The following is a 27,829-nucleotide window of genomic DNA, read 5'->3' as shown; positions in this document are numbered from 1 at the left end:
TTAATTAATTAATTAGGCAATTACTAAATGTGTAGTGATAAGGTTCTCCTATCCATAAGGAATTTTATTGACTTTCTGAAATCCTATCATGGTTTTTTGATGTATTATAATGGCTCTTGTTTTCTTGTCAGCAGCACAGCAGCAGATGCCCAGTGCTCCTGCTCTGTTCTTTGTTACAGCGGCCTATGTTGTGATGAGATGATTATACTCTGCTATTACAGTGTCATGTTTGGCATTCATTGTGTAACATTTACCTTAGCTTCTACTTACAAACAATACGTGTGGCATAAGAATTCAGGACAAGCAGCATAATAAATCACTGCAGTGTATGTTTACCGCTGCCCAGAGTAGTTTATCAACCATGAGGTATTTGACAATACCTTCTTTTAACCAGCAGCTCCCACTTTTACCAGGAATAAGGGGATAATCCAGAGATAAACCACAATAGGTGCTTGACACAATGTGGGGAACCTAGCTCTAAAATGGCAATACAGTCCAGGGTTAATCAACTCAACCCCTATTGTAAGTCGAGTAGAGAAATGCTGATGGATTGTTTTTCAAAATCTGCATTGCTTCATTCCACAACCATACTCAAATTCCTGTTTTGTTTTCCTACACACTTTTGGAAACTTTGTTGTGAGTATTGGTTTCTTATGTGATGAGTGGATCTTGTGATGCTGTAGGTTATACCCATAACATCAAAATATTAAGTGGGCAACATCTGTCAATATTAGTACTTTTTAAATAGCCTTTTCAGGTAATCATTTTCAGGGCTTGGTCTACGTACTGTAGACTGAAAACATCTCGCATCTCCATAGGTTGGGCATAACAGTACAGCAGTGAGGAACCACAGGCTGTGCATGTGCAGAATTAATTTGGTGTCTTGCTTTACGCTTGATGTGACTTATTATTGCACCCTGTAGGAAGAAATATAAGTTTATGTCAAAGAAAACCATAATTATCCCTTTCTTAACAACACCAAGCAACACACAGTCCAAATCAACATGTCTGAAGCAAGGTAGCTCTGCACATTTAAATCTATAATAGATGGCAGTACGATAATATACAGTAATACAGCTACTGTACTGTACTGTATTTGTGCCTGTATCTCACATTTCTGTTGATGCAGCTGCTGGTATCAAGTAGCGTGCTGTCTGCCCTCTTGCCCCTGAAATAAGAAATCCATCTATCACCAGATAATTCATGGAGCCCTCAGCACAGCGTAGTGGGAGGGTTCAGGGAATGACTGACAGGTACTCAGCAGAGCCATCACCCCAGGGAGGCAGCAGCCAGCAGTGTCTATGCCGGAGCAGGGCCCGATTTGTAAAGCAGTTGGTATTTCCTGCAGTAGCTCTTCTCTGCCACTCGAGATTTGAGTCGTGTCACTCTTCCCTGCTGTGTCCTTGGTTCACAATAGATATTGTATGCAGCAACAGGCTTTCTTAAGACTCTTAAATACAGTACATAACCACAACATAGTTCCATTAACCTCCCCTGCACTTTTTGTCCTAGGCCCGAGCAATTCGGGGGGGGAATGAATGCTTGGGTATGCTAGTATGTTCTACTGTGACAAGGGGAGCAAATAGTACAGCTAATATGTTTTAGGTAGGGATTTACCCTTTATTGCAAACATTACATTATTTAAATCTTGCATTCTCCAAGCTGAATCTTCAATTGGGAACATATAACTGACTGATAAGAAACCGGTCATGAATTACTGTTCCCTTTAACTTTGTCTTTTACTTACCCTTTCCTGAAAAGTGCATATTTCAGACAGCAGCATCTCTTCCAGACTGTTTAAAGTGCCGAGAACGGTATTTTATTGTATCTCCCTCTCATGTTCTCTCATCCATCACATTAATTACTATTCACAATCTCAGTGAATTTCCACTGTAATGTCCTGCCAAAAATGAACTAAGTGCAGTTCTTTATCGTTAAAGCTTTCAGATCTTCAGATTCTGCACTGTCCAAAGATCCACTTTTCTGTTTAGATACCAGGTCCATTAAGAGAACCTAAAATAGAGAAAGGGATTTGCAGGGCTTTCTCTGTACAGCACAAAATGTAAACCCTTTTTTGTACTGCTGTTAAAAATAATAAAATAACATTTATTTTGTTCCTGGTTTTACACTGTGTAATTACATGATGATTACTGGCAGTTCCTGTGTTTACACTGTGTAATTACATGATGATTACTGGCAGTTCCTGTGTTTACACTGTGTAATTACATGATGATTACTGGCAGTTCCTGTGTTTACACTGTGTAATTACATGATGATTACTGGCAGTTCCTGTGTTTACACTGTGTAATTACATGATGATTACTGGCAGTTCCTGTGTTTGCACTGTGTAATTACATGATGATTACTGGCAGTTCCTGTGTTTACACTGTGTAATTACATGATGATTACTGGCAGTTCCTGTGTTTACACTGTGTAATTACATGATGATTACTGGCAGTTCCTGTGTTTGCACTGTGTAATTACATGATGATTACTGATTACTGTGTAATTACATGGATTACTGTGTTTGCACTGTGTAATTACATGATGATGATTCCTGTGTTTACACTGTGTAATTACATGATGATTACTGGTTCCTGTGTTTGCACTGTGTAATTACATGATGATTACTGGCAGTTCCTGTGTTTGCACTGTGTAATTACATGATGATTACTGGCAGTTCCTGTGTTTACACTGTGTAATTACATGATGATTACTGGCAGTTCCTGTGTTTGCACTGTGTAATTACATGATGATTACTGGCAGTTCCTGTGTTTACACTGTGTAATTACATGGTGATTACTGGCAGTTCCTGTGTTTACACTGTGTAATTACATGATGATTACTGGCAGTTCCTGTGTTTGCACTGTGTAATTACATGGTGATTAGTGCCGGTTACTGTGTTTGCACTGTGTAATTACATGGTGATTACTGGCAGTTCCTGTGTTTACACTGTGTAATTACATGGTGATTACTGGCAGTTCCTGCACTGTGTTACTGTGTTTGCACTGTGTTTGCACTGTGTAATTACATGATGATTACTGGCAGTTCCTGTGTTTACACTGTGTAATTACATGGTGATTACTGGCAGTTCCTGTGTTTACACTGTGTAATTACATGGTGATTACTGGCAGTTCCTGTGTTTACACTGTGTAATTACATGATGATTACTGGCAGTTCCTGTGTTTACACTGTGTAATTACATGATGATTACTGGCAGTTCCTGTGTTTACACTGTGTAATTACATGGTGATTACTGGCAGTTCCTGTGTTTACACTGTGTAATTACATGGTGATTAGTGCCGGTTACTGTGTTTGCACTGTGTAATTACATGGTGATTACTGGCAGTTCCTGTGTTTACACTGTGTAATTACATGGTGATTACTGGCACTGTGTTCCTGTGTTTGTAATTACATGATGATTACACTGTGTAATTACATGGTGATTACTGGCAGTTCCTGTGTTTACACTGTGTAATTACATGATGATTACTGTTCCTGTGTTTGCACTGTGTAATTACATGGTGATTAGTGCCGGTTACTGTGTTTGCACTGTGTAATTACATGATGATTACTGGCAGTTCCTGTGTTTACACTGTGTAATTACATGGTGATTACTGGCAGTTCCTGTGTTTACACTGTGTAATTACATGATGATTACTGGCACTGTGTTTGCACTGTGTAATTACATGCTGGCACCTGTGTTTACACTGTGTAATTACATGGTGATTACTGGCAGTTCCTGTGTTTACACTGTGTAATTACATGGTGATTACTGGCTGTTCCTGTGTTTACACTGTATACAGCACTGTCCACAGCACACCTTGTGAGTGTGAAAGACAAGGCACTGTCCACAGCGCACCTTGTGAGTGAGGGAGACACAAAATTGTCCACAGCACACCTTGTGAGTGTGAGAGCCACAGCACTGTCCACAGCACACCTTCTGAGTGTGAGAGAAACAGAAGTACAGATGAAACCAGGGAAAAAGCATATTTAAAAAAATAATAATATGGCAAACCATGGTAGGCTATGGTACATGCATACAGGTATTACCATAGGAATAGCATGGAAACATTGTGAAACTATCACATAAATTTACTGTGGTAAACTTTTTTAATGGACAAGTTAGAATACTTTCATTATAATAAAGCTTGGCTTGTTAGTTTGTGTTCAAGTAGGAACCTCAATATAAAATTAATATTTAACTACTTAGTAGATATAATGTGGACATTGAAAAGAGTTAGTCAAGCAAACTCAATAGCGTGCCTCCCAAGAAGAGAACTAGCTCAGCTAATGGCCCCTGTGGTCTTCAAAAGAGATGTTATTGCACAATTTTACACTTGGCAGACACCATGGTTATAAGAATAATAAGAAATCCTCTAACAAATTGAAACTCATAAATTCCAAAATGACAATATCATCTGTCTCATACAATCTACAGCAATCACAACATGAAAGTGCATCTCTGATAAGCTACTATTGACAAGAAGCACCACACAACATGTATTGCAGGGGATGTAATTTCACGAGGAGCACGACCAGTTATATCATGCCCTGCCTTTAATTGCTACCTGCTGAGGAATTCGGCAGCCAGCAGGAAACATCCATGACTTCAAACTACAATCACAAAAATATTCAGTAATTCTTAAAGAAACTTTTAGGTTCAACAAATCATAACCATCCAGCTGGAAACTCTTCTGGGACTGCAGGGCATTTTGGAAAACTAAAATTAGTTTTGTATTTTACTGTGATATTAACTTTTTATTCAAAACTATTTATAATCTTAAAACTGCCCTATTGATGATTAAAATGTCAACACTCAAAGAAGAAACCTATTTAGGTTGTGCATACATATTAATTGAAAACAGTTTGAAAGATCTCGGCTTATAATGTGTGCTGTTGAAGCAGAGTGCTGAAGATATGCACTATGCAGTTTGAATAGCCCGATACAACATGGGAAGAAAGCTAGTCTAATGCAACAACGTGTTTTTGATTAAACCAATACCCCGTGCTCTGTTGTTTTATTTTATCCCCCTGTCTTATCGGACAAAGCTTGCATTCATGGCAGGGCACTGGTGAACAGAGTTGGGGTAACTCGTTACTTAAATAACGTGTTACTGTAATAATATTTCTTTTGCAAATAACAAGGTAATTCCGTCTTTTTTGAGTGTTTTTTTTTAAAGCCAAAGTACATTTCAGTTCAGTTTTAACAATACATTTGAACAGCTCTTTATTGTATTTTCAGTTACCATGACACGCTGTCAAACTGGAAAAGCTAACAACTCTGCTTACAGCAGTCCCTAAAGAAGTAACTGCCATTTTCCCTAAACACATGGAAACCCTGAACACAACAGCTTTTACTGCATGAGTGCGCACAATCCTGATTAACTGGCTTGAGTATAGAGCTTAATAAAGTCATAGCAGAGATCCTGACAGGTACATAACCAGCTTCTTCTTCAGTAACCTAAGCTCCTTTTTTATCTAAAAAATGTAGTGTGTCCAATCATAATTTTTTCCCTCGATTTTTTTTTTAATTTGGAATGCCTTTTCTCCTCTTGGCAGCAGTTCCCCACATGGCTCAAGAAACCTTGAAGACTCAGTGCATCAATACCACAACCAAACCAGCTTTCTTTTTCACCCAGGAACTCTAGAGCAGATGTCAGTGAGTTACCAACCTGTGGAGGCCAAGGATCAGCCCTGCAGTTGTGTGCTCTGAGCTCTCTCGGTGCCTGGCCAGCAGGGTCTGCTGCAGAGTCATGAAGACAAACAGTCCCTGCTGGTTTTATCTCCCTAATACACAGGAGCACCTGGGCCAATGTGACCCTTTCTTTGGAATCCCCAGGGAAGACTGGTCTGCTCTGCACAGCCAGGACGTGAACCTGCGCTGTATGACTTAGCCTGCACACCACGTGGCTGTGATTCTACCAGATGAGCCAATTGGGGACCCCTAAGTTTCCTTTTGATGAAAAACTCAAAATGTATGCAAATCGCTATTCTCTTATAAAAAGCCTACGTAAATTAAGATTTTTTTTTCATTCCTTATTACTTGCGCAAAGTCGTGTGTATTGTAAAGATTACAATTAACTATTTGCTATATCCATTCAATTATTAAGAGCTGTTTGTTTGTTATACTACAAAAATGTTTAAAAGCCTGTTTGACCCATTTAATACATTAATTACCAGACATACAGTTAAATAGTAAACAACTGTTTCGCAGGACAAGATAAGAGACATACATATAACAAGTACTATTACAAGTAATATAATGCACTACTTTTTATTTACTAATAAGTAAGGGCATAATATTCGTTTGTTCTGAAGTAATCAGTAAGAAGTTACTTTTTTTAGTAACGTGCCCAGCACTGTTGATGAATACATTTGCCAAAAACCGTATCTGCTTGACTTAGCTTCTTATAAGTTTTACATCATAGGAATGCAACTCTCAAGCACACCACTGTATTGGAATGGCCATGTAAAGGACAATAGTAGTACAAGGACAGCTACTTGAAGAGGCCAAAACTGTACAACAGCAGTAACACACCAGTATGTCCACTCACCACAGCACACTGGTACATTGCATGTTCACTCACCACAGCACACTGGTACATTGCATGTTCACTCACCACAGCACACTGGTACATTGCATGTTCACTTACCCCAACACACTGGTACATTGCATGTTCACTCACCACAGCACACTGGTACATTGCATGTTCACTCACCACAGCACACTGGTACATTGCAGGACCACAGTGCCCTGTCAGTATCAATGTACTACAAGCTGCACTATATACTCTAATTGGGCCCCATATACAATATATTCTTGTATTTCTAATCATTGCTGGTAATACTGAGGGCTCCACTGTCTCAGTCATGCTAGCATTGAGTATGCTGATATTACTGCTCCAGTGGTAGATACAGACAAGCAGACTGTGAACAATACCTCAACATTACTGTTCTGTGGGAATGCACACTTGTTCATTAAGAAGAATGAAATATTGAGAATGAATAGGCTGCAGCTTGGAATGGGTTTTGTGATCAACATCAACAAAGTACTTATGAGGATGTACCAGCAGAGGTACGAATGCAAAATCCATTCATGAGTTATATGAAGACATGGAAAGCCAAATATACCCATCCAATACATTGTGAAAGTTAACTGTCCTCTCCTTAACAAAAATACAAATGTACCTGTGTACAGAAATTAAACACCGTCTCAACACATTTGTAAAACAAAATCATCAAACTACTCACCTTGTAATGAAATAAGTATCTTGTCCCATATTGTCTCCTTCTGGATAGAAAACAAAACAGCAAGGTGTGAATTATAAGCAATACAAGTTTCTACAGAAGCCAAGTCAGAACACACAGTGAGCAGGAGGAATCCCAACTCTAAGCTGTTTTCATGGCATGCCAAGGCTGAAAGCACAGATGGAAGCGATGCTGAAACTTCACAAGTCCCACAAACATTTTTGCAGCAAACTTTACAATTGCAGAGACTTCTGATTGGCTAAGGACCTTCCAGAAGGCGGTTGTTGTCTTTTATGACCTAGAAGAGCTTGAAGCCTCTGGGCTTTTCGAACAGTGTGGGGTGTTTCATTAAAACATGTGTTCATCTGTTCAGAGGTATAGTGATGTTAACGATTAGGTAAAGCAAGAGTCTGGATTGTAATGTCAAATACAGTGGATTCATTCTTACAACAACCTTTATAAAAGTTTACCACTGTATTTTTTTCATTTTATATTTGCAGTTTTATCATGCTTTTTTCATGGCTATTCTCAGGGGTGAATGTTTCAACAAAAAAAGGCAGGTATGCGCAGCTGAGTGTAAACATAAAACAAAATGAAGCCAGTATAGATATCGGTACATGATAATTTGTTAATACAAAATAAGCCTAAATAACTGATATAACATAATCAAGTCACCATAAACAAAGAAGTTGAAATTACTAAAAGCGTTGTATTCTCTGCATGTATCAGTCAAGTACTATAATGTAACACTTAAGTTAAACCTTGAATAGTAAGCATTAAGAAATATTACACTATACAGTAAGTGCTGTAGACAGAGAGTTTTATTTTATGATACCCTAAAAAAAGTTCATATTATAAAAAGAAAGGTTATAAACAAAACAACTGTGCCATAAAATATATAAAAAAGATCTTTGTCAAACAGTGCACAATATGTACTGAATTTTGTGATGTAACAGGCAAATAAAATTTTTAATTTAATTGTTTTTACTTCTTACTTAACCTACAATAATATATTCTGTGTGCTCTGTTGTGTTTCTGTCTGTATAAATTACCACGAACCGCGGCATCTCAAAGCTGATCATGAGGAAATGTAAAGGAAGTGTTACACATACTGTACCTTCTTCAGTTGATTGTTCATCGTGACATGTTCATCATCACTTTCAGGATGTTTTTTAAACAGATATGGTTGTGAGTCCGGCCTCGCCGAGAGCACTCCCACTTCCTGCATCCTTAGCCACCAAAATCCAAAGTTTCGTGGCGGGGTACATCCTGTCCCTTATTATTTAATATGTATGTATGTATTTGGGCATGGATGTTTAAAGTTGGCAGGGAAGGGTTAATTGCCTACCCTGCCAAAACACTTCATGTGCAAAGTATGATTTAACAAGCATTCGAGCCAGGCACAGCTGCATAAAAGAGGCACAGATCGCTCACTCTGGGTTGGGTGTTCAGAGGTGGAACGAGTAAGCTTTATAAAAATACAAACAATTGCTACCCAGGCTGGTGTTACACAAGCACACTACTTGTTAAAATTATTGTACATGTTTGTTTTGTCCAATGTGCCTTTTTGTTTTGAAGTGTTTTGTTTTGTGAAAACTGTTTATTTTACAATAAATCAGCACATCAATTCATATCTCGCAGTATTGTTGTCTGTCTCTGCCTCAGACGTCACCACAAGTCATCCAGTCATAGCTTCACATGGGCAAAACAAGAAAATGTACAGAGCAGTAAGCATTAGAAGCAGCCCAACACATTAGTAAATACAATAAAATACATAAGCACAATAAACAATACAAACAATAGTAACATACAGTTAAAAGGCAGGAGCAGTAGTCATGTATATGATAGACTAGAAAAAGATGTCACTTGCCTAGTTTTAAAAGCTGCCATAGTTGGTGACTCCCTTGCAGAGGTTGGCAATTTGTTCCACAGTTCAGGGGCCCTGTAGTCGAATGCTCTGCCACCTGTGTTCTTTTTTAAAGTTTATGGAACGCTGAGCTACCCAGCATCCTGAGATCAAAGCGGCCGACCTGAACACATGGGACCAATAAGTTGCTCAGGTAGGATGGAGCTAACCCATTATAGGCTTTATAGGTTAAAATCAATGCTGTATCGTAGTGGGAGACAGTGTAGGGGTGACAATACTGATGTAATATGGTCAAACTTTCTTGTTTTTGTTAGGATCCTGGCAGCAGCATTTTTTACAAGCTGCAGTCTGGACAAAACACAGTTTGGAATACCAGAAAATAGGGCATTACAATAAACTATTCTAGAAGTTACAAAGGCAGGGGGGCGGATGCGGAGGTGGGGGTGGGGGGTCAGAAGACCTGTCTTGACCTGCTGAAGCTGAAGAAGACAGCCTTTCGATTTTAGTTTATTTACATTCACAAATGGGTAAAGTATAGTCCTTGGGATGTTAATTATTTTAGCAGAGAGGGATCTGGACAACCCCACAAATGTATAGTGAGGGAATAGAACAGTGTCACTGTACCTCCTGCTGGATATCAGTGTACATCGTGCTAGATATCAATGTCTTTTACTCTTTCTTCTTTCTGATATTTTTGCGAGTAATAAATACAAAATATATGCCTGTATTTCAGTATTAATATTTCGTGCAGTCATCTCTCCTGACTGCCTGCTGAGTTCACGTTCACTTAACAATGTTTTTTCTTACTGTTAGCTAACACTAGCCACGGTGCAGACCTTGGGTCAAACCAATATGTTCATGTAAGGAGAATTTATTATGATTGTTTAGAAATGTGGCCCATCCTCTGAATAGTTTTCCATTTTTATATTTGAATTTAAATCTTTTAAAGATAAACCAATGCCAGTGGAGTATTCCAACACTAGTCAGGCATTGGGCACCTAGTTCCCTGATGAGAACTGGATACAGCCATAAAGTCACACATGTCATTATAAACATCATAGGGGCAACTGGCCAAACATATTACTAATAGGTGGACAAACACAGAACCATTTCCTGTACAATAGAGTACGTTCACTTTTGATAACATGGCTATTATAGTGCATGATGTGCTTTATGAATTGTGCAGCTTCTTTTCACATTCAATTTACCATGTTTGTTTTTGCCATACTTTACCATTCTACTGAAACTGTGTGTTTACCATTTTATAGGTATCTTTCACTAAGCTAATTACCATGGCACACCTCTGTCTTTATTAAATTATATCATGTATAGCATGTCATTTGCAACACAATCGTAATACAATAATTCCAAATTATGCTTTTCTCTAAGAAAACAACAACCATTGATTGCATATTAATTTCCTCTTTGTTGCTCAATTCTTATATTGTACTGTAGAAAACCCCTAAATCACATGTTTGAAAACCTAGGAATTAAGCCAACAAGTAGGAATTCGAAATGCTTTATAAGGCAACATCTTATAGGGATTTTGGTCATAAGCTACTGTAAACAGCTGTTTTTTTTTTTTTTGAGGAGATTGTTCTTTTTTTTACACTTAAACAGATGGCATGATAATAAGAGTATAAGAGTATAAGACTCATGATAAAATTCTCCCTCGGTCTGGAAGAAAGAAGGGTCTTTCACCAAGAACATGTAGAAGAAATGTGAAGGTTAATAACAATGCAATATTTACTGCCAAAGTTATTCAAAGTGAATTAGCTGCAAGAGGGACTGGGGTTTCCATTTCAATCATAGGCTGAGTATTGCATGGTGAAGGTCTCAATGGGCGCAGCCAAGGAAAACACCACTCTTAGGAAAACGTCACAAAAACAGTTGCTTAAAGTTTGCAAAATGGCATTTGAATGATGGATATAAGTTCTGGTCTAAGGTTTTGTGGAGTGATGAAACAAAAATCGAGCTATTTGGTCACGCTGACAGTCGTTATGTTTGGAGACAGTCTGGCGAGGCGTATAAAGAAAAGAACACCATACCTACTGTCAAGCATGGAGGTGGTAATATCCTTCTATGAGGCTGTTTTTCCTCTAATGGCACAGGGAATTTAGTTCCAATACATAGTAAAATGGATTCCATAGCATACTAAAAGATATTGGCCAATCATCTGAAACCCTGCTACAAAACTAAAACTAAAAAAAGCACAACTGGACATTCCAACACAACGATGATCCAAAGCACACATTTAGCATCCTCTGACTGTTAATTGGTTGTCCAATAAAATGCCACGTTCACATATGATATCTGTTGGCTGCCATTTTATTTAATTTATGTATTTAAGCATGATTGCATCGCTTACCAGTCCCGTCTGTGTATGTGTGTGTGTGTTTGAGTGAGTGTTTTTTCTTCATATTACTCTGTCAATGATTCCTAGTCAATAATCTCCCTCCCAACCTGTGAGGGCACTGTACAACAGGAACAGTGTGCCTCGTATTGGATGGTCTGGCAGTTCATTCCAATGTCAGTCGGAAGCCAGTCATCTGGGTAGGGGGCGGAGTTACAATGCCCGAAGTCATCACCCTAATGCGAATGTGACAATGTAATCTATTCCTTTGTTATGGTTATCGAAAGAACCAGTAAAGGAAACACACCATTAAGAAACATATCGTGGATGTTAAGTGTTTTTTTTTTGTTTGTCAAAACAAACTGTCTGTGTTTGTCACTGTTAGACGGCTAACACGAACCGGGAGCTGTCACTACAGGCCAGCAAGAAGCCCGGACTACACTGCACCACTTTCACTATTATTGCCTTGCACTGTACCTGTACTAAGAGCACTCACTCTCAGGAGAAGTGACCGTGTCTTTGTTGTGTGTTATTCTTGTTGTATTAATGTGGGACTGAACCCCGTGGTTTATATGCTATTGGTACATACCGTTGTGTAGAGACATTACTATTATTTTTTTGGTTGTAAATTGAAATAAAATAACTGTTTTGAACCGTGCTTTGTGTCTGTTTGGAGCACTTGCATCACCTGTACACCTGCATACTGAAAACCACTGGTTCACACCGAGTTATTTCAATATTCTCATTTTAATTTCTAATTTGAGATAACTGTTTCATAAACCTACAGTTATTTTATTCTCCCTATCTTTATCTTTCCCTGAGCTTCTTATACACTGTTAATAAATCATTGTTCTGGCCCCATACTTTGTAGTCTGTGTGAAGTCCATCTTCATTTGGTCAGCTGCAGGTGCAACCGGCGTTACAATATATATCGTATAACAGCACATTGGCTGGTATTAAATTCCAGCAGATTTGTTACCTTGGGGAATTCTTTCACTTAGCATGTTCACAAACAAATTTACAGTTTTGCAATTATACTTTTGATTCCAAAAACATTTAAATAAATGTTTACTTAATTAAATATGTCTGCTAAAACAGTATGTCGTTTACAGTAACTCGTTATAGCATGTCACAATGTCACTGCAGCAACTTGGAGAACAACAAAGAAGGCCTCTCATTTTGAGGAACTGGTAAACTTCTACTATAAGCATTTGCTGTCTCTGTTTTAGAACTTGGCTGTGATTCACAACATAACACAGTCAAGTGATCACAGTACTACCATGCAGTAATTGTAGGGAAGTACTGCCATGTGGGAAATCTTTAACAATAAAGCTGAAACACAAATGCTTCAATTTTCTTCTAAATCATTTCAAACTGGTCAATGTATTAGCAAGTACTGGTAAAATCAGCTGAGTTTTATAAAGTGCAAAATGAATTTATTGATTAATTTTATAGATTGTATTTTGTTTCTGGACTTTGCGATCCCTTCACGATGCCTATGTTAATAGTTGTATCTATGTTTTGATAATAACAATCAATGGCTTGGTCTGACACAAACAGTTCTGTCTGTTACTTAATTAAACCCTTGCACAAAAATAAAAAAACACACAGAAATGCTTAACATAGAAAAAGAACAGTCCTACTACATTAGCAGGCAGTTTACACTGCCTCTGGGTTTCTGATCACATCAATTCCACATTTTATAAATCCATTGATGGAAATGTTTTCAAGCAAACTGGCTTCGTCACTGCCACTCTAAGCTCCACTTTGATATCTAACACATTATTCCTCTTGTCCAGTGCTTCTTTAACCTGTTCTATATACCAGTCTGAAAGAGTGCGGGATCACTACCAGTACTGTATGCAATCCTCTGATTGGTGGAATTATTATTGATGATCCAATCAAAACAGCTAATAAATTCAAAATAAATTCTCCACTCTTTATAGGTTAAGATGTGTGCTGTAATTTAAAAAAATAAAATAAAAAATCTTGAACCTTCTAACTTCCCCCCAGGATACAGTCCATGCCCCCCAGTTTGAGAACCACTGCTCTAGAACACCATTTGGTGCATCCTGTTTAACTATGCCCTTAAAGTAAACATTACAATCCCACATAAGTCTGATTATCCACGTTAGAGTCTTTCAGAGAGCTGAAAACTGTCTTTAACGTTTTTGTAATTTATAGGGTGAATTTAAAGTGAATGATTAATTAATATATAGAGAGGCATGAATCACTCACTCAGGGTTGGTTGTTCAGAGGCAGAATGTCAGTACAGAGGAACTGAAAAGAATAACTGAAAAGAATAATAACTTGTCTTTAGTGCTTGGTCAGTGTGTGTTTTGTTTGTGTTGGCCAACATGCCGTTTGTTTTTGTGAAGTGTTTTGTTTTGTTTAAACATTTTGTTTATTAATAAAATGCGCAGCAGTATTTTCATAGCTCGCAGTCCTGTGTGTCGATTTACTTCCTGTCCTGACATCACCACATGAGCCATCCTGTTCACAGGGCCATATGTCTGATTGTTCTACTGTCGTTGCGAGAGCTTTTTTGTAAGAGGCTCAGTATAGCAGTTTTGACCAACATTACCCGTACTTTGTTCAGGCTCTGTATTTCTGTATTTGCAGTGGCTAAAGTTTCTATAATGCCTTGGATGCACTTTTTTGGTTGGTCTGCACTCCCTGTTTAGACTAATCTGCTTGCTGGAAAACAAAATGCAATACAGACACAATCTGTATGCTTATTCACCTAATTATATATAGAAATTGATTCAATTGACTGAAACAGTCCACACTGGCTTCGGTTTCCTAGGTTTTCCATATATGTATACTGAATAGGAAGTGCAATGGTATCTGCAGTAGGTCACGTTGAAATAAAGATTATCAGGATTTAAAATGATCAGGGATTACAGAAAACAGAAGGCTGTAATTGCAACACCACCATATCGCCGTTTTACACAGAATGCATTTGATTCACTGGGATGTCTTGCATGGCACACCGGGACAGTGAGTTTCGAGATTGCATTTGATTCACTGGGATGTCTTGTATGGTACACTGGGACAGTGAGTTTCAGGATTGCATTTGATTCACTGGGATGTCTTGCATGGTACACCGGGACAGTGAGTTTCAGGATTGCATTTGATTCACTGGGATGTCTTGCATGGCACACCGGGACAGTGAGTTTCAGGATTGCATTTGATTCACTGGGATGGGATGTCTTGCATGGTACACCGGGACAGTGAGTTTCAGGATTGCATTTGATTCACTGGGATGTCTTGCATGGTACACCGGGACAGTGAGTTTCAGGATTGCATTTGATTCACTGGGATGTCTTGCATGGTACACCGGGACAGTGAGTTTCAGGATTGCATTTGATTCACTGGGATGTCTTGCATGGTACACCGGGACAGTGAGTTTCAGGATTGCATTTGATTCACTGGGATGTCTTGCATGGTACACCGGGACAGTGAGTTTCAGGATTGCATTTGATTCACTGGGATGTCTTGCATGGTACACCGGGACAGTGAGTTTCGAGATTGCATTTGATTCACTGGGATGTCTTGCATGGTACACCGGGACTGTGAGTTTCAGGATTGCATTTGATTCACTGGGATGTCTTGCATGGTACACCGGGACAGTGAGTTTCAGGATTGCATTTGATTCACTGGGATGTCTTGCATGGTACACCGGGACAGTGAGTTTCAGGATTGCATTTGATTCACTGGGATGTCTTGCATGGTACACCGGGACAGTGAGTTTCGGGATTGCATTTGATTCACTGGGATGTCTTGCATGGTACACCGGGACTGTGAGTTTCAGGATTGCATTTGATTCACTGGGATGTCTTGCATGGTACACCGGGACAGTGAGTTTCGAGATTGCATTTGATTCATTGGGATGTCTTGCATGGCACACCGGGACAGTGAGTTTCAGGATTGCATTTGACTCACTGGAATATGGTACACCGGGACAGTGAGTTTCAAGATTGGTTGGGGCTGTTACAAAAAATCTCCAGACCAATGTTGTTATTTCAAATTAATTCTAAACAGTATGTGAGACTAACTAACTAATAATAATAATAATAATAATAATAATATAATAATAATAATAATAATAATAATAAAAAGCTGCTTGGCAATATTCCTCTACTGGCAGCTCACAAGTACTGTAATTGGAGTTCAGATCCCCAGGGACTGAAGAAGACTCTGTAAAACTAATGTAGGCCAGTCCATGTTTTATTAATGTATTTTAGCAAACTGTGCTACAGTAAATTACACTATTGACATCCATATGCAAGTAAGTTTTGATTAAACAGATATATAGATGAGCTCAAATCAGTGCTGCCCAAATGGTCTGTATGACTGAATCCCCCTGAGAACACACATTCAGAGCCCATCTGAAGATGTAGATATCCTTCTGACGGGTGTTGATGGCTGAAGTGTAATGCTGGCTCCAGGGATCAGCCTATTTTGCCTCCCTGGGATCAACCACTGTGAGGTCTCCCTAGTGCATCAGCATGACAACCGTCTGGACTGAGCTGAGAAGGGTACTTCTCTGGGGTCTTCAGGTGGGAACCTTCCATCCTTGGTGTTTTGTCGATTAGCCCACGACACCTCAAGAGGACTCTAAAGTGATTCTTGCATCCCAGCATCACTCCCCTCCGTCCTCCATTCAACCAAACACAACTTACTTACCTTCCTTTATATCGACGTTGCTTTCTTTCTACGATGCTTAAGGTCCCCAGCCAGAATCTTTTCATCTCAACCACAGCCAGTTGCTGCTCCTCTCTGCTGCTTTAAATAAGTTCTTCACTATGCGTTGTAACTCTTGACCACTGCATCCGATGTCTCTGAGAAACCAAGTTGTGGAGTGTGCCACAAATCCTCAAGAACCCACCTTCACTGGGCAAACCTGGACTCTCCGCCCTCGCTGTTCTGCTTCAGCAGCAAGTTTAGTTTACCAAAGTTTCTTCCTTTCATACGCTTCATCCACAGCATCCTCCCATGGCACTGTTAATTCTACCAGCTGAACAAGACCCCAAGACAATATCAGGTTGAAGGTTAGTGGTGGCAATCTCAGGTTGGAAAATAAGCCATTGTCTAACATCTGCCAACATTTTTCAGTCTCTAACAGCTTCCAGTTGTCCTAGACGAATTTGGTTTTAATACCTTTTCTTGGTGGTTGCTCCCCTGGACTGAGGAATGTTGTTCTTCGAGTGTCATATATTGTTGGAATTGGTGGAAAACTGTTGGTCATGCTGCGCTTGTCTTCCAATGCTAAGGCCAAACATTGCAGCACCTGGTCATGACGCCAAGTAAACTGTCCTTGGATAAGGCCCACCTTACATCCTGTCAAAATGAGTCTTAATGTAGCTGGCGACGAAAACAAAGGACACCAAGGATCCTCTCTTACCCATAAATTAAGGTTTTGTGGTGATGGGAAAGCATCATATTTTGACCTGATGAAGAAACTGATCCTGTTGTGTTCCATTGTCCATAGATCTCACCAGCTCGCCAACTTGGCTTGTGTTTTTGTTACAACTTAGAAGAAACAATTGGGGCAACCTTGGACCCCATCAGTTTTACAGTTGTGCCTATTTGCTTAAATTAATCTTGCACCCCTACACACGTTAAAAATGCAACATACCAGACATCTTCATTATTTAACAGAATGGTGAAGCAACTCACCAGAACAGGAAAGGAAACATGAAATTGCTCAGCAACTTGTGCCTGATAAGAGCTTGATGAATCGCTGACGAATCGTTATCTGTGCCAAGAGGTGTTCTTTTTTAAGCAAAGTTCCTGTTTCTTTGGAAGGAGCATTTACAATGGGAAAAATCTGTTTCACTACCAGGGTGTTCTCTTAGCAAAAGTGTTCTCTTAGGAAGTGAGTATAGTACTATAGTATTGAATATATATATGAGATATAACTATATATATATATATATATATATATGAGATATAACTTATATATTATATCGTGGATATATATATATATATATATATATAATATCATATATATATATATATATATATATATATATATATATTTATTTCTGTTATTGACTGTAACAGAAATAAGGCAATTGTTAATGCAGGTTTCACTTCTGTAAGTCCTTGCGCTTGGACAAGGGTCTGCGGACTGTAGTTTTGTCTGCTCAATTACACAGTCCTTATATTGTACCTACATGACTGATTATTTAGGAAACTAACAGGTAATTCTAGTGATGCCTAACCTGTGTCTGTAGAGCTTATAATACAAAGTGAGATACAGTGCATTTTTTGTTGCATTTAAAGAGTGAGCTTTTTATAAATGTGTAACTTAATGAAGACAAAATAACTTGACCCAGATAATAACCAGATTTCATGACTGTTTTGACGCATGATCAACGCATGAGCCAACACTAATGGCTAGTCAGCTTGTCATTTAGCTACAGTAGCCAGTACATCTGTCTACTGTATCTAATCACAAGCAGTGTTGTTGCTTTAATCACAAAGTGACACATCAACCTGCCGTTGTGAAGTTAACGCACAGCTCAATGGTTGCAGCACAGTAAATAAGTATAATGAATTCTTTACTAAGAACAGAAAATAGGCAATAACTTTTAAGGACATCCAATAATTTTAAGTAGGTATGTGATCTGGATGGCTGCAAGAGTGACGTCAGACCAGGAAATGAATCCAAAACAAGGCAGTACTGGTGGGTGAAAGTGAGACGCAACTGTGCGTGCTCACCCTATTATTAAACAAAGAAAAAGAAACAGTTTTACAAAACACAAAAACAAAAGGGCACAAGGGCCTAAACAAACAGAAAATCGAACGGGTGTAAACAAGTAGGTTTATATAATAGTAATAGCAAGTGTTATAGTAATTGTAATTGTAATTGTAATCATAAGTGTAATTGTAATTGTAACAATAATAGTAATTGTAATCATAAGTGTAATTGTAATTGTAATTGTAATGGTAACAGTAATAGTAATAGTAATTGTAATCAAAATTGTAATTATAATCATAAGTGTAATTGTAATTGTAATTGTAACAGTAATAGTAATTGTAATCATAATAGTAATTATAATCATAAGTGTAATTGTAATTGTAATTGTAACAGTAATAGTAATAGTAATTATAATCATAAGTGTAATTGTAATTGTAATTGTAACAGTAATAGTAATTGTAATCGTAGTAGTAATTATAATCATAAGTGTAATTGTAATTGTAGTAGTAATTATAATCATAAGTGTAATTGTAATTGTAAGTTTAAGAACATAAGAACATAAGAAAGTTTACAAACGAGAGGAGGCCATTCAGCCCATCTTGCTCGTTTGGTTGTTAGTAGCTTATTGATCCCAGAATCTCATCAAGCAGCTTCTTGAAGGATCCCAGGGTGTCAGCTTCAACAACATTACCGGGGAGTTGACCCAGACCCTCACGATTGTGTTAGAAAGTGTCTCCTATTTTCTGTTCTGAGGTTGCCGCGTAGTCTTCTTTGTTCAAGACTGAACAGATTCAATTATTTTAGCCTGTCTGCATATGACATGCCTTTTAAACCTGGAATAATTCTGGTCGCTCTTCTTTGCACTCTTTCTAGAGCAGGAATATCTTTTTTATTGCGAGGTGACCAGAACTGAGCACAGTATTCAAGATGAGGTCTTACTAATGCATTGTACAGTTTTAACATTACTTCCCTTGATTTAAATTCAACACTTTTCAATATATAGCCAAGCATCTTGTTGGCCTTTTTATAGCTGCCCCACATTGTCTAGATGAAGACATTTCTGAGTCAACAAAAACTCCTAGGTCTTTTTCAAGGATTCCTTCTCCAATTTCAGTATCTCCCATTTCCTGCTTGAAGTACCTTACACTTTTCTTTATTAAATGTCATTTGTCACGTGTCTGCCCAGTTCTGAATCTTGTAATTGTAATTGTAATTGTAACAGTTTCGTTACCGTTTTTCTCCTGTTTCATTCCGCCTCTGACTCTACCATGCAGCCAAACAGCAGGTACTTTATATTATAGCTGAGGGGTTAACTAGCTAGTAATTATCTTATTACCCCTCAGCCATTGTCTGCACGAGTTTAATTAAGTCTGTGTGACTGTCGGCTGGTTAAATAATCAGTAGCTGACAGTCTCGCATTCTCACGAGGAATTTAAAACAATAAATAATACAAAACAATACCATGGAGGACAGCATCTCGCTCGTCCGGCCAAACAATAATAAAATACAAAGAACAAAGCTTCTTGCTGTCATTATATATATATATATATATATGATAATACAAATAAATCATTAAAATAGCGCACAAATATACATAGGGGCACATAGGGACACACAGGGACACTCCGCCACAAGGTGTAAGGAAGCTTTGCACTAAAAGTAAATGTTCAAGCCTTGGCAGAAATTGAAGGGTTAATAACAATAAGATCAGGCTAATTCAGAAACACTATGGGGTGCCCAAACTAGTGTAAGTGCCAGTACATTTGAGGCAAACCCTGCTCTGCCTCTTCATGTCCCACTTATACCATGGCATTTATTGAATGCACTGCCTGCCACTGTCTGAATACACTGACTCTTCAAGAATTGCTCCGAATGACCACAGAGGTTAGAAAAGACTATGCTACATAAAAATAATAATAATCCTCTATATAAAGGGTGCTTAAAGTTCACAACTCATTGTTCCACATGGTTAATTTGTTCATTCTAATGCTGTTTCTTTGTATTATTATGCATAAATCTGAGATCAACAATGAAAACGTATAAACACAGAATACAACTGAATCAAAGAGTTTCACAAGTGCAGCTTCCACAAGTGCAGCTTTCATACCTTTTTATTTGTTCCTTCACATTATTTAAAGTCACACCACCATCATCCGCATATTTCAGGGCTCAACTAGCTACTGAGGCAAAACTTAAAAAGACCTGAATGCTGAATATTTTTCAATTAATTTCAGTGAAATCTATTGTAATAAATGTAAACTCTTAAGTATTAAGGGTGTGATGTTCAAAATAGATGCAAGTTTAGCAAGGACAATTTTCCCCTCAATTCTGCCTTGAAAAAAATGGTGAAAATCCAACAGAAAAGCCTTTTGGAATGTCGTTTCTTTCATATTACAATTTTAATGAATCCCCATTTAAAGAGTAAGTAGTGGGGTTCCAAGAAATACAACGTTACACATCCCCACGTGCTGCTACAAAATGACACTCCTATAATTTTACTTTTAATTGTTAGCGTCCCGACAACTTTATACACTTATACGTTTTAAGTCTTACTCTTTAAATAAAAATGTAAACAGAAAAAGTTCTAAAAACATTTCTAAATAGAATTCTGAATACAGATAAATAGAAGCCATTTTCTCACCTTTTTGTATGATGCAGGTATATATCAGTTGGGTATTGTCTGAGTTGTGATTGGATTCCTGTTTAGATTCATTTCAGTGTTTTTATTTCTACAGCACTGCAATATTCAAAATCTTTGAATATCTGGCACAAAGTTCTCTTAACATATTATTCCATAATTCCTAATAATGGCCATTTGTTGTGTCACATATGTACTTCTCATGCTAAATGCTATTTGAGCACAGCAAGAAATGCAAATGTGAATTGAAACATATCTGCTACATAAAAGAGAGAAAAAAAAATCCTTAACCAATTCTCTTTTTTCACTAAATACCATCACTTACTTTGTACCCTGACTGTCATCTTAAATTCTTTCAGGACAAAATTTAAAACATTTGCTATGACCTAAATACCATAGATTCCTCATAGTGTTTCAAATAATTTTCATATCATTGTACTACCAATGGGTGCATTGTGAGATTAGGCGTTTAAGGACAGGACATCAGATTATACTACACATAGCAGAATCCAGATATGTATCATAAATAGATCCTAAATCCTTTGTCAGTTTGAAATATGTGTCCTTGTGACAGAGATCAAATGACGCTTGGTGTTAGAGCTCCCTTCCGACCTGACAGGGTACTAGATAAAGGGAGCAGAATACCCTGGACTAAAAGGCATGACACTTTATTCCCTTGGGTAGGTGGAAGTTGGCTGGCTAGAAAAAGGACTGAGCTACTGTACCCGAACTCAATGACCCAAACGGGAAAAGGTGTAGCATCCGCGCATCGGAGAAGCAGATGCTCTCATTAACCAAGGGGTCAAGAGCGAGAGTATAAAATAGGGGCGTAGCAAAGTAATCTGTTCCTTTGTAAATGGTAAAAAAACATCCTAAAAGGAGTCCCTGCATTTAAAAGAAACCGTGAGTGTTCTGTTGGTTTGTCTTGTAAACGTTGTTTGTTTGTTTCGTCTGTTTTCAAGATTACTAGCACGATCCAGAGCTGCAGCCTCAGGCCAGCATTAAACCCGGACACCAGCACTTCACTTTCCACTAGGAACTGTCTTTGCACCACAAGCACTTGATTCACGCACCGTAGGAACTGTGTCTGTGTCTTTGTGTTTTGTGTGGGTGATAAAACTGGACTTTTAGTTGCGGGTCAAACTTGTGGGATAATACAAAGTGAAATGATACACGCCACTGTAGTGCTTCCATCATTATTTACAGGTATTCACCATAAGGCTCTGGACATTGTAAACCATTTTAATAAACATCCTTACACCTGTTTGTAAATGTCTATGGGACTTGCCACTGTACCACATGCATATTATTGGATGTTGTGTTTCATCTGTTTCATTGAAATTTATTTGAGACAGCCTGTTCCAACCCAAATAAAGTAATTGTTTGAGAAAACAGGGTAGCAAAGGTCAAGGTATGTGATTGCAGCTTAGTTGGGCACCACAACAACAGACAACTAAGATAGCGGGGAACAAAGGACATCTTCAGAGACCGATTACGAGTCAAAAACAGAGGGCAGGTACAGCACATACTGTAACAGAGCTGCAGAGAGACAGACAGAGCTGCACAGAGACAGCCAGCTGCATAGAGAGACAGAGCTGCACAGAGACAGAGGTTGCGTTCTGTTACCCAGAGCTCGCTGCACCGGCTGCTCTTGGCTGCTGTCTTTCTGATATCACACGTAGCTTCTAGAGAAACGCTGTCTCAAAACCTTGCAGTGCAGCAAAGTGAAGTGCTTGAAAACACAACATTCCCCAATAACATCATGGCTTCACAGTTATGACTTTAAGGCTATGAAATTATTATTTATAGATTGTATATTACTGTATTATTTCTTTGATCACCAATTGCCATGACAACACACACATTTATTTATTTATTTATGTAGTACTTATTTAAGGTACTAAATAAACAAAATTATATATATTTTTTTTATTATAATTATTATTATTTTACATGTCATTAAATTATGTATGTGTGTGTGTGGCAGTTTTTTACACAGAGAATTGTGGGAGTCTCAAACCAACTACCCAGTAACGTTGTTGAAGCTGACACCCTGGGGTCCTTCAAGAAACAGCTTAGAGATTTTAGGAACAATAAGCTACTAACAACCAAGCGAGCAAGATGGGCCGAATGGCCTCCTCTCTTTTGTAAACTTTCTTGTGTTCTTATCATAAGATGTTGTTCACCTCCACTAACAAGGGGGCAGCAGTAGTTTTAGTGGTTATTTGCATTACGATTAGCAGGTAACTCGTGATCTCTGCATTGTCCCTGTGGTTCACAGCCGCAGCCAGTCTCCCGCAGTAACTTTTCAAAGTTGCGCTGGGCTGTGCAGAATCTGCACAGATTTATGTGGGTGGAGTTGAGTGATGTCACGCAGCAGCTCTTGAAGAACGTGCATCTCCGTGATTCTGCGCAGAACTGTGGAGATCTGCACTATAAGAACATGACCAGAGCTGCACAAAGACAGAGTTGCACAGAGACAGACAGCGCTGCAGGGAGATAGACCGAGCTACACAGAGACAGAGCTGCAGAGAGACAGACCGAGCTGCAGAGAGAGAGGTGCAGAGAGACAGACATAGCTGCAGAGAGACAGAGCTGCAGAGAGGCAGACAGAGCTGCAAAGAGGAAGGCAGAGCTCCACAGAGACAGAGCTGCACAGATAGAGACAGAGCTGCACAGAGACAGAGCTGCTCAGTGACACAGCTACAGAGAGACAGACAGAGCTGCAGAGAGACAGACAGAGATGCAAAGAGACAGACCAAGATGTACAGAGACAAAGCTGCAGAGAGACAGACACAGCTGCACAGAGACAGAGCTGCAGAGAGACAGACATAGCTGCTGAGAGATAGACAGAGATGCAAAGAGACAGACCAAGATGTACAGAGACAAAGCTGCAGAGAGACAGAGCTGCAGAGAGACAGACACAGCTGCACAGAGACAGAGCTGCAGAGAGACAGACATAGCTGCACATAAACAGAGCTGCAGAGAGACAGACTTGCAGAGAGGCAGACAGAGCTGCAGAGAGATAGACCAAGCTGCACAGAGACAGACAAAGCTACACAGAGATAGACAGAGCTGCAGAGAGACAGAGCTACAGAGAGACAGACAGAGCTGCATAGAGACAGACATAGCTGCAGAGAGACAGAGTTGCAGAGAGACAGACCGAGCTGCAAAGACAGAGCTGCGGAGAGACAGACAGAGCTGCACAGAGACAGAGTTGCTGAGATGCAGACCAAGCTGCACAGAGACAGACAGAGCTATTGAAGAATACACAAGATGAAGGTTTTTCCCATATTCAACAGGGTCGGGACTGTAACTGATACAAAATAATAGTGTTGCACTTCTGTCTTACCAAACTCAGTATATCTCAATGGCTGAAAAAACAAACAAACAAACAAAACAAAAAAACAAACAAAACAAAAACACCATAATCCCTGATAACCTGAATGAAACCTTATGACCAGAAATTGGGGTAATATCCATGAGCACCAGGTGGAGAATACAGAAAAGAAAAAAAAGAACTTTCTCCTGGTGGAATAATACAAATCCTAAAAGAAACCAATAAAACAAAACCTGTGCAATATGCTATGATACATGTTAAGTACATACAGGGTTACACGACATCAGAATCAATCATCATTTCTAAGCACAGGTTTATTAAATAAAAAAAAAAAAAAGTCACATTCGCTTTTACTCCCGCCTAGTATAAACTGATCAAACGGGCTCCTGTCCATGACGTCACCCCTTCAACTGTCTGGGTTGTAGCATGTACAGACTGCATACAGTACAGCAGCAGCAAAAGCAGCACTTACAGAAAACAAAGGGTTAACCTTCACTTGCAACAACGGAGAAAGAAAAAAAATGACAAGAGGAAGGGGGAGTAAACCACTATAGTGTAGCACTTACCAAAATTGATATTTCTGGCTAGTACTGAAACGTGTATGCTAACGTGTTTCACTTCAACAGGGGCTGAATGGATAACCATGGCAACAGTATAAGTTACAGCGTGAGCTGCTGATAAACACTGAAACGCTGTAACACAGACCACTGCAATAGACGTTGTTACAGGTAGGGGAAAGAAAAGAGAAAAAGGAGAGCAACGGGTCGTGCTGCAGGGAGTGGGACAGGTAAGATTACTGTTGTTTTTTGTCACTAGCAATATGAATTGGATCGCTGTGTAAAACATACTGTCTCTGTAGTTTAGTGAAGTGAGTGATATGGAAGCAGTGTTGTTTGATTGGGGTAGGTATGGCCGAGTTGTCAGACTCAGTTTCAAAGATACACTGTCAGTTTTAACCGAGCAGTCTGTATCATGACTTTGGCGGAGGGGATTAGAAACCGCGCATTAGGACAAGTGGTTATATCAGTGAATTCACGTCCAATTGCATTAAGCGCGTATGTGCCCAATGCAGATAGCAAACATTCAGAGTTTGAATATTGACAGTGCATGGCAGTGTATATTAATACAGCAGTATTTGCATATGCAATTCTTCTAGAATATTTGGGGGGGGTAGAGACGCATTGTATAATCTAGAGAGTTTGATCAAAAGAGCTGAGCATTTCTGATAAATCGGTAGGCAAAGGCACAAGACAGTACCGCTACAATGTGAACTAAAGCAACACCATTTATAATAACATTCGTATGTCATTTCTGCTGCTCAAATTGTACCTTTTTATTTAATCATACTGCCATACAGATATATATATATATATATATAATAGTATATATATATATATATAGATATATATAATCTATATATATATATATATTAATATATATAGGTTATGGTATATATGTGTGTGTGTGTGTGTGTATATATATATATATATATATATATATATATATATATATATATATATATATATATATATATATATATATGTACTGCCTTACATTTCCAGGAAGGTTTTACAAGATGACAGTCATGGGGAATTACATAAATAATAATTATTATTAGTTAGTATTATAATAATATTGAAGACTGATGTATTAGTTATTGTATATGCATGAGACCTCCCTATTATTTTATAGTGAGAACAAAAGGTGGCAGAAGTGTTAATTCATCTCATCCAGCATTTAACATTAGTAACTAATCAGTGAGTGTTGTTTATTTTTTTGTATAAAGAATGATTTACTGTATTTTGTTGAAGATTAACTTAGATAGTTATAGATAATAGATTGTTCTGTGGTAAACATGTGTTGTGTAATCATAGTCAGAGCCAACACAGTCTGTAAATAAACTTTATAAATAATGCTTATTATCCATCGTTGTACAGTTATTTATATGACAGCTGTGGTTTTTGATTGTAAGGTAGAAATATAATGAGCCAGAAATATTCACTAATTTAACTCTTTTTTTGTTTATGTGTCTTTCACCAAAAAACCCTATAGTATTTCATTTGTACCAAGAACATGACTGACGGTCTCTGGCTGTTACCAGAGAGGGTTGTGGTTGTGTAAAATGCTGTTCAGCGGTTTCTCTGAAAGCAGTGTTTGTTGCAGTTTTATAGAGGGCAGAGGGTGGCTAAATAATGACGCTTTTGTTTTCCCTTCTGTTTATTTCATAGTCTCAGCCTAGACCGCAGCCTTGTTTAAATGTCACTGATTCACCATAGTAGTTTTTATCCTAGATGTGTGTAAAAATGTGGTTCTAATACTGCAGCTGTTACCTGACTGTTACTACGGTCAACTAACCTAGCTGGTGTCAGTCGTGAAAGCTCAAGTCATCCACTGAGGACATGGACATCACATGATAGTTATAACCATGATGGCTTTTACTTTTTTGAAATGTTTACCTGCTCTGTAGTTTTAACTCTTTTTTTTAATTCCTAGAGATATGTCCTTTAATCATATGACCCTTCTTATCCTTAGTTACACACAAAAAAAAAAGGGGCATTAAGAACAGAAAATAGGAGACACTTTTTTACACAGAGAATTGTGAGGGTCTGGAATCAACTCCCCAGTAATGTTGTTGAAGCTGACACCCTGGGATCCTTCAAGAAGCTGCTTGATGAGATTTTGGGATCAATAAGCTACTAACAACCAAACGAGCAAGATGGGCCGAATGGCCTCCTCTCGTTTGTAAACTTTCTTATGTTCTTATGTTCTTATGTTCTTACAAGCATTGGAAAAGAGGCCAGGAAGTCAAAGTCACTTTGTAATCTCCCAACCAAGATCACTTTGCTGCCTAAACCTCAGACTGACAGCAGATTATCTACATGGCTTTATTACCCTGACATTTATTAGAACGCATACACTACCTCTTCCAATTAATTAAACCATCCCACAAAGTTAAAAAAAAAACAATGTCATTACATGGACACAAGCCAAGGTCTTGCTCTTAATATACTTTGACCACAATGGTGGAACATTTAATTCTTGGCAGAAGTTGCTGGGGAGTCACTCTGACCTTGTGATATGGAAGTTGCAAGGGCCTGCAAGCATTACAGCTACTTTATGTAAGTTTAGAGAACAAAACTCACCCTAAATGATACAAATAAACTGATCTTGTCACAGCTCAAAACTTTCAACTGTTGAAACATTTAATCAATTTAAAAACTATCAGCTGAATGGAATGATAGGGAGACACTGTAGCCTCTCCCCCAGAATCAGAGCAGGCACCCCAAATATATTAGTTACCCCCTATCAGCTGTGTCTCCCTGTAGGGGATTGATTAGTCCCGTCACCCAGCCTGCTGCCCTGTGACCGCTGTCAGAGGCTCACCAATAAAGAGGCCATAAGGCGAGATCCTGGGCTAGTGTTGTAAATGTTATTATTTCTAATCTTTACCTTCAATGTGCCCTCGTTCATTTTAGTTTCTCAGCTGCCTAGGATAATTTCAGCCCTGTTCAAGGGTTCAAGGGTTTTCCTCATATCATATTTGATTATGTTTCTACTGTACAGTTAATTAATATGTAGTCATAATGAGGAGGACTCCATGAAACAGCTGATGTTAAAGTGTTAATATTGTTAATGACAGCACAGACAGACAGAAATGGTAAAATAGTTGC

The 27,829-nt window shown here is 38.5% G+C and overlaps 2 protein-coding genes across 4 annotated transcripts in view; one reads left to right on the top strand and one right to left on the bottom strand.

The window, feature by feature from the left end:
- The window catches only part of LOC121313696 (collagen alpha-1(IX) chain), a 40,077-nt gene extending 32,599 nt beyond the window's left edge, over positions 1 to 7,478 (bottom strand). The window contains exon 1 of one of the 3 annotated variants that reach the window (XM_041246497.1): positions 7,255 to 7,478. In XM_041246497.1, the coding sequence (XP_041102431.1) occupies positions 7,255 to 7,283 (29 nt within the window). In that variant the 5' untranslated portion in view covers positions 7,284 to 7,478. The remainder of the gene's footprint in view (positions 1 to 7,254) is intronic. The other 2 variants (XM_041246498.1, XM_041246495.1) reach the window with 2 other exon arrangements.
- A 17,091-nt stretch (positions 7,479 to 24,569) lies between these two features.
- Positions 24,570 to 27,829, top strand: part of LOC121313695 (protein FAM135B-like) — a 109,237-nt gene continuing 105,977 nt past the window's right edge. Inside the window, exon 1 of the mRNA XM_041246494.1 lies at positions 24,570 to 24,945. The gene's annotated coding sequence lies outside the window, so the exon portion shown is untranslated. The remainder of the gene's footprint in view (positions 24,946 to 27,829) is intronic.

The sequence above is a fragment of the Polyodon spathula genome, chromosome 3 (genome assembly GCF_017654505.1).
Source record: "Polyodon spathula isolate WHYD16114869_AA chromosome 3, ASM1765450v1, whole genome shotgun sequence".
NCBI lineage: Eukaryota > Metazoa > Chordata > Actinopteri > Acipenseriformes > Polyodontidae > Polyodon > Polyodon spathula.
The sequence above is the reverse complement of the archived record's forward strand: the minus strand, read 5'-3'. Positions and strand labels throughout refer to the sequence as shown.